General features: G+C 39.0%; 1 protein-coding gene across 2 annotated transcripts in view; it reads left to right on the top strand.

The window, feature by feature from the left end:
• Positions 1-12,273, top strand: part of cadm1b (cell adhesion molecule 1b) — a 228,929-nt gene that overhangs the window by 208,984 nt on the left and 7,672 nt on the right. For both annotated transcript variants that reach the window (XM_034701417.1, XM_034701416.1), the window contains one exon: positions 4,406-4,456. In XM_034701417.1, the coding sequence (XP_034557308.1) occupies positions 4,406-4,456 (51 nt within the window). The remainder of the gene's footprint in view (positions 1-4,405; positions 4,457-12,273) is intronic.

Raw genomic sequence — 12,273 nt, 5'->3', positions numbered from 1 at the left:
ACAGATGATTTTTGACTGATAAATTGTGTATCATCAAGAAATCAAAGACTCAATCGCAAATGCAAATTTGGGGTTTATTAAGTTTCGACCATTACCTTGTTTTTTTAAATGAATGGCACGCCTTCAATCCTCTCAGTGTGAGAAATGAAGCCAAAATACTGCCTCAATGGGTGCTGACATCAAACCTTTTCCGCTAATCAGAACACACATTACAGATAAACCAGCAAAGATTCCTGAGGTTAGCTCAGTCCATAGCAGAACAGATTCTTGTGTTGATTTGAAGCAGTTGTGGGACGAATAAAGGAGTATCTGATGATACTCATGGCCACGGAATGTTCAATAACTCTTGTGTCAGTGCTCGTCATGTTTTCTCTAACCAGTCTTCTACTTTGCTAACACTGCCGGTCAATCATCACATCATATACCCCTCTTTTTTTCATCAAATAACCAATAACAACTACACTTCTCCAAAAAAATTGCATTTGGACATTGGTGTGTGCTTTATTGACAAAAAATATCAATTCAACAATAAGTGATGATATTTTGCATCCCTTGAAAAATTTGTAAAAAAAACAACCAAATTAAAAAAAATGAAAAAGTGTATGTAAAACTCTTGTATTGTACTCATTCAATCTTATTAACTTAACATTAGATGTTGTAAATTATATTAATATAAATGTATTTAAGACAAAACAGGTATTTTTTGTAAACTTGCAACTCAGTCATTCAACTGAAAAAAATACAAAAACACTGAAATCACTAAATCACTGTGTGTTCATAATGCACACACTTGGTAGGCTGTCCTACTAGGGTTCTCAGTGTTCTGAGTGTGTGGACTTTCAAGGCAAGTTTTGAGTGTTTTTTGCAGAATGAGTGACACACTCAACATTGTCATTTCAGACATTGTTAAACAATTAAGTTATTACTTTAGACGATATATATCGCACACCCAGAGTGGTCAGTCAATCCTCTTTTAATCATCTAATAACTAATTCAAAGTAAACTTCAATGAAAAAATATGCTTGCTCATAGTTCAGAATGATAATTACTATCTATCATGGCATAAAGCACGTATGAGAAAAATGTATCTGGTGTTAATTTTGATTTTTTAGTTTGACCCATTTTCCATCTGTTACAATGTATGAGGCGGGCTTTAAGCCCTATACTGCAGCCAGTCACCAGAGAGAGCTATACAAGTTTTGGTGTCCATGTTTACAGTGCAGGGTTTTGTCATATTAGGAGCAGAAAGGAGTGTAGAGTCTCTCTTTTCTTACAAATGCTGTTCTGAAACTGTGCTTGTGAGTGGCACTGATGTGCAGCTAAAACTTTCAACAAATCAGCCTCTAGATTAAATCTCATGAACAGGGGTTTAATCTCTGTACTCTTTTAATCATTTAAGGGAAGCACTTCTTTTAATATTTTTTGTTGGTTCTATTTGTGTTTATAGTTTTTCTGTTATTTTTACTCTTTGTTGTGCAGTGAATCTACCTTTTATTGCTTTTACTTTATTGTCTCTCTGTGAACCAAGCGCAGTTTGTAATTGTAAAGCAATCTATAACTTATTTTGAAAAGTGCTTTTGAAGGAAGGTGTATTATTATCATTTTTACAAGACCACCTAAGCTGTAACAGTGTCTTTCACAGACATATGACTCCCTGTTTTTCAGGAATCCATATAACATTTTGTGTAACAGTAACTTTTTAAGCAAGAGAAAACAAATAGACAAAAGAAAAACAAAACCTCCTCCCTGCTGTCGTGTTGGCAAGCAGCTTTAAGCAGGCATAGATAAACAATTTCTCCTACATTGTTTCACTTTATGCTTAAATTTTCTCATATCAAATTCCTCACTGATACAAATGCTCCCTGAAAATATGGCCTCTCCAAAACACACTCATATTTCAGCCCTCATAATGCAGAGCCCCGAGTCATCCAGCCTGGAAATTGCCCATGGAGAATTCTTGTTCGCCTGGATATTATATGTGCCACATCCTATCCCGGCCTTTGTGAAGACCCTCTTCCTCTGAATGGCCAATTTCCCCTCTTCCAGACACTGACATTTCAGCTATCAGACCGCCTTCGGTCACAGGGAAAGAAATCTAGCCCACCCTCCTCTTCAAATGCTGTCAGAGCAGAATCTCTTCCCGATACCCTGATACCCCCCTACCACCGTCAACACCACCTCCACCACACACTCCGTCCCCAGCAGCAACATTATGCTGTCCTTGATGTTTTATCATTAGTTTGGGAGTGTGTGGTCCCCCACTGCTGTCTTTTGATGGAGTGCAGACAGTAAAGGCACGGAGACAGCCAGCCAATTTCCCCCGCTGCGTCTCTGCCACAGCAAGGGGTTGTGCTATCTCCCTCCAGCACCAGAGCCAGTTGCATATTCCCCTCAGCCCTCTTTAGTACCATTGCATACCTGAAATGCCCTCCATTTTGTCTTTCTGATTATTTTGTCGGGGGGTTCAGTGACAGGTCTAATCAGTACAGTGCGGGGCGGAGGATGCTGCACTGGGCTGCAGCAGGAGACCACCAGGCTGGTTTAATTTGCAGTTTGACTTTATTGAGAATTATTGAGAGAGGCTGTGGAAAATAGCAACGCCTCTCTGTGATTGTCAGACATTATTATTCATAGTTAATTAGAAAAAGTATCAAAAAAGAATAACAATAGCTTAGCATAATGACATATAATACAACTCCAGCAAAAGGAAATACCAGTGTCTACTTCTTTGCTTCTTAAGCAAAGCTGGCGGACAGAGCTCTGTGGAGGTCAACCACTTTGATCCAGACTTAAAGATCTTAACAGTTGTTGGACAGTCACACCACTCAGTAAAAAGATTAATGGCTCTCAGAGGATAAAGACCTAGGACTTTAACAACCTGATCCACTGTTTTCCCTTTTGACCCACCCATAGGGTGACTTTTTTCATTGAATTTCCATTCATTTTAGTTTAATATCTTAATATCTTAATATCTTATCTTCTATAAGAGTTGGATGGATTGGCATGAAATTTGGCACAGATGCCCATTGAGCCCAATAAGAGTCAATACAAGTGACATATTAAAAAACACACACATACTTGCCAAAAAAAGGTGTTGACAAATGAAGCCAATGAGGAAGTGGAGAAAACTGCAGTCCCTCGAGTGTCCACTTGACTTGGTTGGCTTAGTTATGGTCTAAATAGCTAATTTCTTAATTATACATTGTACAAGGGGTGAATGTTTCTAGAATTCCTCCACTTTGATTTTATACAGGCTTAAAGTTACACATAAATTTGCATGACTAGGGGCATGTTGTAGATGTATACCAGGAGACCAAAAGCCTGCCTCAGAATCAGAGTATTTCCAATATGGTCACCACCAATGCTGGGCTTCTAAACCCTTCTTCAGAAACCAGTGGATGATGTCACGGAGACTAAGTCCATGTTTTATACAGTCTATGGTAACCAGATTCAAGTCAATCAAATAATTAATTCTAATATCTTGGTTAGTCTTTTAATATTCTGTATTCTAGACCCACTTGAACACTTGTTAATTTCCATAAATTAGTGAACAGCCAAAATTACGACGCTTAGACAAAAATGCTGCGCTCTAAATCATTTCAAAACTTTTAACCTTTTAGTGAAAAAGAAGCCAATAAACTCTTGGTTTCTACTTTTTAATTTTCTGCAAATGTATCTACCCAAACATCATGACTTTTGGTACCCCCACAGTAGGGCTAATCGTAAACCATCAACTAAAAGCAACATCAAGAGGTGTATTTGAACCTATCTAATACAATAGTAAAATCTATCACTTATAAAAGCTGTTTTATACAACAAATATAGCTGTTCTATTAACAAAACATTATGTCATCAGTGTTCTGAGGCACCGGATAAGGTGAGCTTTTCAAGCTCTAAAGTCGTTAAGAAAAAATGTTAACGTCAAATAATGTCAGAAGGAAACACACTACATTTAATAACCTATGCAATAATCACAAGACACATTTGCTTGTAATGGTCAGCTATGTTTTTGTTTACATTTGATGTTTTCCACATGGAACACTTGAGGTCAAAGTTGGATATTTTCATTGTTTTTTAACAGTGCCTTGAACCCAGCACAGGTTACCTTAGTGACAATGGCAAATGGTAACGGTAATTTTAAACATAGTACTTTTAATTTAAGCAATGACAATGTAAGCATTGTCACTGTGAGCATGTTAGCATAATTAATTACCACAAGGATGTTAGGATTAACGTTAGCTCTAAGCAAGTTAAAAGATAACACCATATAAAAGCAGGAGAAAAAGTTGCATTGTGATATTTTTACAGCACAGGCTCTCACCTTCAATGACTTCTGTGTCTTTCTTTACTCTTGTCGTCCTTTATTTCTTACACATGTTCTTATTTTTTTACTCTTTTCATCTAGATGCTCCCACCACTAGCCCCACACCCACCACCAACCCAGTCAACACGCAAGGTACTGTATGCCCCCACTTCTGTCCCTCTCAGATATTCTGTGTGTGAGTGTGTTTGAGGGAGAGGGAGATAGAGCCTGCATGCAGGTGTGATCAGTGATCGGGGAAATAAAGAACCAGGTCTTGTAACGAAGGTTAGGAGTGACTGTGGATGGCCAGTTTTAATCAGATAGCAGCTGATGGGTGACATGGAGGACTCGGTGCAGGGCTGTCAAAGACACCTGTCAGAGCCCTTTTCCAGTCACATGTTTGATCTGAGAGAACATACAGTCTCTGCTTTGCTGTTCTGCTATCTTATCAGCATCTGCAGCCATATCTCAACTGGCCCATCCATCATATTATAATGCCCTTTACATCTCCCCAACAAATGCCAGTCACATTTCGTCAGTGTGCGGCCCAAAAAACATCAATAACTATTTTCTAAAAGACATCTGAGAGAAATAAAAGGTGGCTAATTTAGTACAGCAACCTTTGGCATCTTCTGTACACAGTACTTTATACTTTGATGTCATCGTTTCAAAAATGTATTTCAATATTAACCTTTTTTTTAAATCACTATTAATTCAAAAGCACCGCTAAGGCTAGACAGATGGCAAGGCAACCTTGGGAGGTGACATTTGGATATGCCAGAATGTGACATTTTGATACAAAAACTATCCTTAAAGAATGGATCGCTTTATCAATAGCTGCTTTAGAGATAAGGCAATTTTGGCCCTTTTGTCAAGAGCGTTCCAGGAATTAATATAGCTATGGAACGTGGAGAGGCACATACATAATAACACTCACAATAAGTTTCTACTCAGCATGAGACAGGATCAAAAGCGCCAATATTTTAGTATGGCAGCTTTTAGATATCATTGATTCTTACATTCCTTTGATCAAAAATTTGCTTTTCAGTAGTTTGTTTTTGTGCACTGTATTTATGTATTAGAGCTAAGGTCAAAAGTCACATAAATAGCACAGTTTGAATTCATTTTTTGTGTCTTTATCTCTGCTCACAATGACAGAGCTCCTCTCCGTTCATTGCATGCTTTAAATCTCTCCCTTGTCTTTGAAATTTGCTCCTTCAAACTTGCTTTTTTCTCTCTCGCACAAAGTTATCAGCAGCTTTCCAGTGATCAGGCTGCCTCCCTCTGGGTGTGGCTCACACAAACAGGAAGTTGCTTTTGCAGAAGTATGTATTACTCTGCAGTTTTTCCCCCCTAAGCTCCTGTTCCTCACCTCAGAGTTACACTGATGCCGCCGACTCCGTGTTTTCTGCCGTAGCATTCCAGTAATTTCCAAAAGACAGGCTTGAAAGAGGATTTACCGTGATTTATGCAGTACATGCAGGGAGGATGTAATTGAGCTTTCTTGCAGTTCACTACTCTTCTAAATACCCTGTCACAGGGGCAATGGTAAGCTGGCTTGCGGTAGATTGCTTTGCACTACCTTAATCAGCATAACAGCACAGTATAGCATTTTCCCCTCGCCAATAAGAAAGTATACAGCGTGATTTCTTATTCAGCCCTTATGAGCAGGTTGTGAACGGCACGGCCACCAGCACCACCAGCTGAGATATTCTCTTGTAATCAGAGGTCAGTGAACTGCTGCTGCATATGATCCTGATTTTAAAGGTCCAATCAGAACATGTTGGGGTGCATAGGCTTCACACAAACACTGTACATTAAAAAATTTGTGATTCAAGAAAATGGCCTTTATAGGTGTTTCATAGCTGATCATACACACACCACTCACATTTGATGAAACAAAACATAAATAATCAAATGATATGAATTTACATATCATCTTATCTGACATTTATTTAGTCCTCATGACTTTTATAGATGGTCTGCTAGTTTTCTCTCTAAGTATCCATTTATCATTTCTTCTTAACTTTTGCATCATCCTTTCACCATCCTTTGTTTTTTCATCAGTAAATTAAACAATGTATAGTCATTATTGATGGATGTGTTGTATGAGCATCAGTTCCTTTCTTCCAATTATTTTAATTGAAAATTGAAATGAATTGAAATCCCTTGCCCCCCCACCCCCAGTCTTCCCCCATCCTAGCAACCATAAGAATGTTAGAGCTAAAAAGCCTCTGCATTGTTTCTGCTGCACATCTACTGGGAAAACATAGCTTTTGCAAGGTGATTTGAATTGGCTCCTGTTGTGACATAACGACAGGAGTGATTTGCAAAGGCCTGTATGCAAATCCACTCCGACTCCACCTGCGCAGATTTTTCTGGGGTGCTCACCATGTTTGTTTTGGTGTTTTGCAACCTCTGCATCCATCTGCAACAGTGCACAGATAACATTCAGGCAGCCAATCAAGAGCATCATTCTCATAGCATCCCAGTTAGATCACAACATGAATATTGGGGCTAAAACAGTGCCTGTTTTAGCAGATGAATTCAAAACCTTGCTCTAAAGACATCTAGTATGTTATTAACAGCTAAAAAATACCATTATGTGGGACCTTAAATTAACTCTTTAACATGTTGAATCTGGCAGGTCAGCAGCTGCTCATTGAGGAGCTAACAGGGATCAGATGAATTTAAAATTCAGCCATACACTAAACTTGCTGCTGTCTAAGGAAACAGACCCATTTTGGTATACCCTTTTTTTTCCCTCCAGATAACATTTTTTGCACCATATCTTGATATCTTCAACCCTATTTGAGGACTTAAAAGTACCCTTAAGACTGGAATAGACTTTTCAGTTGCTAAATTTGACTAATCTACACAGCAGGTACCACATTTGCTTGCACTTTTCCCTTTGTAGTATAAAAAAATAACATGGAAGGGGTTTCCAAATCATGTTAGCACACTCCGTCCCTTTTTTGGGGTTCGTGATAGGCACAAAAAGTGGATGTAATTTTCAGAATGCTGGGATTGCATTTGCTACAGTTCTGTTTCTTCTGTGAAGTTTTCCTCCCCCTCGTGTTGTAGCCCTGCAAACCGAGTTCAAAGCCTGACTATGGTTTTGTGAAGTCGGAGCAAATGCCACGTTAAAGCACACAATCTCACAGTTGTTTGTCTTCTGTGCCGTTTCATGTTCACAAAGTTTCAAAAGAGTTCAGATTGTCAGGTCTTTCAGTGTCTTAAAAGATGCTTAGTGTGTGTGCGCGCGCATGTGTGTGTGTGTGTGTGTGTGTGTGTGTGTGTGTGTCTGTCTGTGTGTGTTTGTGTGTGTGTGTGTGTGTGTGTGTGTGTGAAGAACTCATGGGAAGGATAAGTCACCCTTTTATTTGAACATTTCTTTCATCTGTTTGGAAGTTTTCAGACATTGTAGTTGCATCTTTAAACTTAAACAAAAAGCTTTTAGCATACGTTTTGACATCATATTAAAAGAAAACATTGACTGGCATGTGTGACCTTGTTTTCTTACTGATCTGTGTACTGGATTCAGACAAATCACACTGAACGTAGTACTATAGAGTTGTTTTGTTTTTGAAGAAACAAAATAAATTAACCAAGTATTTGATTCTGAATGACGCAGACTGTTGTGTATGAGATAGACAATAAATTATAACCACTTGAACTCAATTAAATTAATGCGTACGTTGAGGTTATGGAAAATTTAGTTTAAAAGATCCAAAAAACGTATTTTCTTAATTTTCTGTTGACTTTCCTCTTATTTAATCAAAGAGTCAGAAAGTTGTCAGTCTGAACAAATGTAGTAGAGCACGATTTTCTCAAATCAAATGAAAGAAGTTGTCAGAGAACATTAACAAATACATTCAAGTACATTAATTAACCACATTACTGTGCATGTATACGCCTCATGTAAAGCGGCTATAGTCCTTGTTGCAGCGGTCGCTGGTTCGACTCACTGCCACGACCATTTGCGGCATGTCTTTCCCCACTCTCGACTCCCTGCATTTCCTGTCTTTCTTCAGCTGTTCTATCAAATAATAGCAAAATGCCCCAATAATCAGTATATGACACACTTTTAATACCCTTTTTGTCATCAAAAAGGTGAGCTGTATCCTATACACTTGTGCAACCAGTATGCAAGCATAATACGCAGAGAGAGGTATTTTATTATCTCATGGTATATTACTGAGAAAAAGGGGGCTCGAAGAAGCAAGTGGCCACTTTGCTGTGCAAAGCATGTTGGACACATAGTGGTGGCATTTTTTAACAGCTTTTGTACCTCATTAGGTCACAATCATCATCATTATCATCCTAAGAAAACTGTGGTATACTTTTACAAAAATAAACAGTGAATTGCCTGTTAAATCAAAAAGATCATCCATAACTCACAAATATCAATGCTACCGTTGGCTGAGTTAGCAGGATAGCAAAAACAGATGGTATTAGGAAAAGCTACACAGCTGCATAGAAACTGAACATTGCTGTACGTAGTGACAGTCTTTGCGCATGAATAGTCAGTCTTTTTCTCCTTGGCAGCCCCTCAAAAAGCAGACTTTGTCGTATTTAATGGTGCGACTTAGATTCTTGTTTTTGCCGTAATTGCTTTATAATTTACTTGTGTGCTAACATAATTTGGATGGTTACAGCATCACATGAGGATAAAACAGCCCCCCACAGGTCCTCTGTCACTGTTTGTACTTCTTTTTTGGGGGAAAGTGGATGGAATTTACCCAGAATCCCAAGCTCTGAAGGAATAAAGGGAGTCTGTGGCGATAATGCTCCAGCTCGTCAGATGCTCAGAGATGATCCAAGGCAGGGACATCATATCCCGGCTAAGCCTTCAGTAACCCCCCTCTCCCCCCGTGCTGGTCGAGAGGAGCCAGAGGGAAGATGGGGAACAAGGAATTATGTTGTAGACTTGATTAAAAAGGTCTTATGTTCCTGGGGAAAGGCAGTCTGAGGTAAATTGTTGTTTAGCATGAAGGTTGGACCTCTGCTGAGTGAGCTAAAGGAAAATAAAAAGTCAGGAAGTAAACATTGAAGAGGCTTCAGGGTGTGATGAGTTAAAGGTTGTTTTGTGCTATGTGGATGGTACTAGCAGTAAATTAACAGCCAATAAGAGCTTTGAAGCAAACATTACAGTATTGTCTGGCCGTCATACTGCACCCTTCAGACTAAATAACACGGCTAACTATTTCATAGTTTGTATTGTTTGCCTAGCTAAGCCGTCAGGGATTTGTAGATCCTTACATACAAGACTTAAGGGTTGTCATGTCTTTTTCCCAGCAAACACACGTTTTCTTTTCTCACATAAGTTAGTCATGTGATCTTGCCCCAGATGGTATTTAAAGACCTGATTCCTGGCTTGTTTTCATACATGTAGTGTTTGCTGTTTCCACCCTCTGCCTGGCTACATGTTACATGTTGGCAGGTTTCCACTCCTGCTGGGTCTTGGGATTCAGGCCTCAGCTATTTGTGCACACTACTGACTTCCACATGGACTGTTATGAGTGGATTTAGCATTCAACATAATGAGCCATTAAACATTTAGCAGTGTTGTTTTAACTCTCACATGTATCATTACTCTTTGAAGTATTTCATTGGAAGAATTAAAGAATCATTTAGAAATGCTAATTAGTTTTTTTCTCACACGTTTGTTTACTCTGATTCCCAGTTGAAGTTGCATTTTTTCTGACCTGCAGGGTTTTTTTGTTTCCTTTTAACAGTTATTAAAGAAAGACAATATTGTAATGGTCCATTTTAATTGGTCTCCAGGGAGCAGGTTGGTAATGCCTGCCCACCCCTAAAGTTAAAAGAGTGTTTCACTGCAGCAATATTGTTTTTTTTTTTCTTCTTTCATGAAGTGGTTGTAAATGATTATATGAGCTCTACTTAACACATTAGGAACTGGAGATTGAATGTTATGTGCCAATGAACTCCTGTCGTGTCCTCATTTTCACAAAGCTGAGGTGTACTGTAGTAGCATGGCAACTGTAGGAAGAAAGAGATTTTTATTATTCTATCAACCTTTTTCCTTACCTTGATCTCCATTTGTGGGGAAAAACATGTTGAACAAGGAGATATGAAGTGGAGGTGGGTGCTTTTGGATTTTGTGCGGAGAGCTTTTTGCCGATCTTAACGATACAATAAACTGCCATGTAGGAGTGCAAGTTCACTGTCACGATTTCCACTCATTTGTCATTTTATAAGTTGTAGTCACACTTTCACTTGCATTTCAGCACCTCTTTAAATGTCACAGTTATATTTGTGTGTCTTCACATCATTGTTTGGGTTGTTACAAAAGGACTCGGGGAATCTATTTAGCGGTAAGCAGTGGCATTGGAATTCAACAGCAGACTATATTGTGCTCGGTTGATGGTCTGCTACAACAGCAATGCAGAAAAATGATTTGGCGGAGATTGCCTGTGTGTGCTCATCTCATTATGTTCATTTCTTTTTTCAACAGCAACACACACAAAAAGCTAAGGATGTTAGCGGTTCAATGCTGAAAAGTGGCTATTGACGGTCCTTGTGAGATGCCTCTTTGTCCTGCCACTGTCAAGGGAAGGGTTAATGTGCGAGTCTATTCAGTGAGAGTAGAGTGAAGGCTTTGCAAGAGAGTCATTGTTTCAATTATATCCATGTAATTACATCTATAAATTGTTATGTGTTTGTGGGTGTGTGTCTGTGAGTGTGTGCAATTATGTGTGTGTGTGTGTGATATGCTTCATTATGTGAGAGGAAAACTATTTAAAGAAAATAAGATGGTCAAACTGAAATTCTGCTCCATTTAATCAGACTGCTGACAACCTTGCAGCTCTGATCTCAGCACTGACAGATGCACAGTTACTGACCAGAGCACCAATTAGTCATTCCAGTACAGAGGTGCGACTGTAAAGCATGCGGTGCAGGGAGTTCAGTGGAGCAGATTTCACCGCCGCGCAGGCACAGGCACAGGCATCAGTTGCAAATCCTCTTTATTCCCCCATAAATCCCCACGGCTGTGCACATCCTGTCAGGGCAGGCGGTGCGGGCATGTCAGCACTCCCGAAGCAGAGCTGAGGACAGCGGCCACATTACAGACATCATCAAATTCTACTTATTTCAAGTGTGAGGCCACAAAGGCTGCTGTAATAACACTGTCTGTCATTCCGGGATTTTTTTTCTACTTAAGGCACTTCATAGTATTATAGATGCATATACATTGAACAGGGACGGCCTGGGGGAATCAGAATCTTGATCCTGCATGTGTTGGAGAAGTGAACTGACTAATCTAAGAAGGACTGAGGAAGGAAAGTAATAATGAAAAGTAGCAGTGTGACATTTCGTAAAGAAAATCAGTTTTGTTAAGGTCAGAGATGAGGAGCAAATACAGATACTCATCAGCACTTGCAGAAACTTCCTGACTTGTAGTTTTAACTGTTAGGTAACCATAGTGATAAGGTTAAGAGAAAAATATACAATGAAAGATTAACAATGCCTTCCTCAATGATCCTCTCTCTGCTTAATCCTAACTTTGAAATTATGGTCTTCTGTGAAGCTATCACCTTAACACTTTTTAATTCTGGAGGAGAGTAGTTGTTGTTTTCATAAACACAAAGTTGAATCTTGAGTATTTAAAAGAAATATATATATTTTTTTTCTTTAATATTTTTGGGGCTTTTTGCCTTTATTCTATAGGACAGCTGAAGCGAGACAGGAAACGTGGGGAGTGGAGAGTGGGGGAAGACATGCAGGAAATGGTTGCGGCCGGGAATCGAACCGGTGACCCCTGTGACGAGGACTGTAGCCTCTGTATGTGGGGCACTTAGACTGCTAGGCCACCAGCGCCCCTAAAAAAATAATTTTGACCTTTTTATTCATATTTATATTTATATTTATATTTATATTTATATTTATGTCCTTCACATAAATGCCCTGGGTTAAAACTCTAAACATGAGCTGTATTATATTTAAAC

Source organism: Notolabrus celidotus, chromosome 14 (genome assembly GCF_009762535.1).
Source record: "Notolabrus celidotus isolate fNotCel1 chromosome 14, fNotCel1.pri, whole genome shotgun sequence".
Taxonomy (NCBI): domain Eukaryota; kingdom Metazoa; phylum Chordata; class Actinopteri; order Labriformes; family Labridae; genus Notolabrus; species Notolabrus celidotus.
Note: the sequence above shows the minus strand (reverse complement) of the source record. Positions and strands in the feature narration are given on the sequence as shown.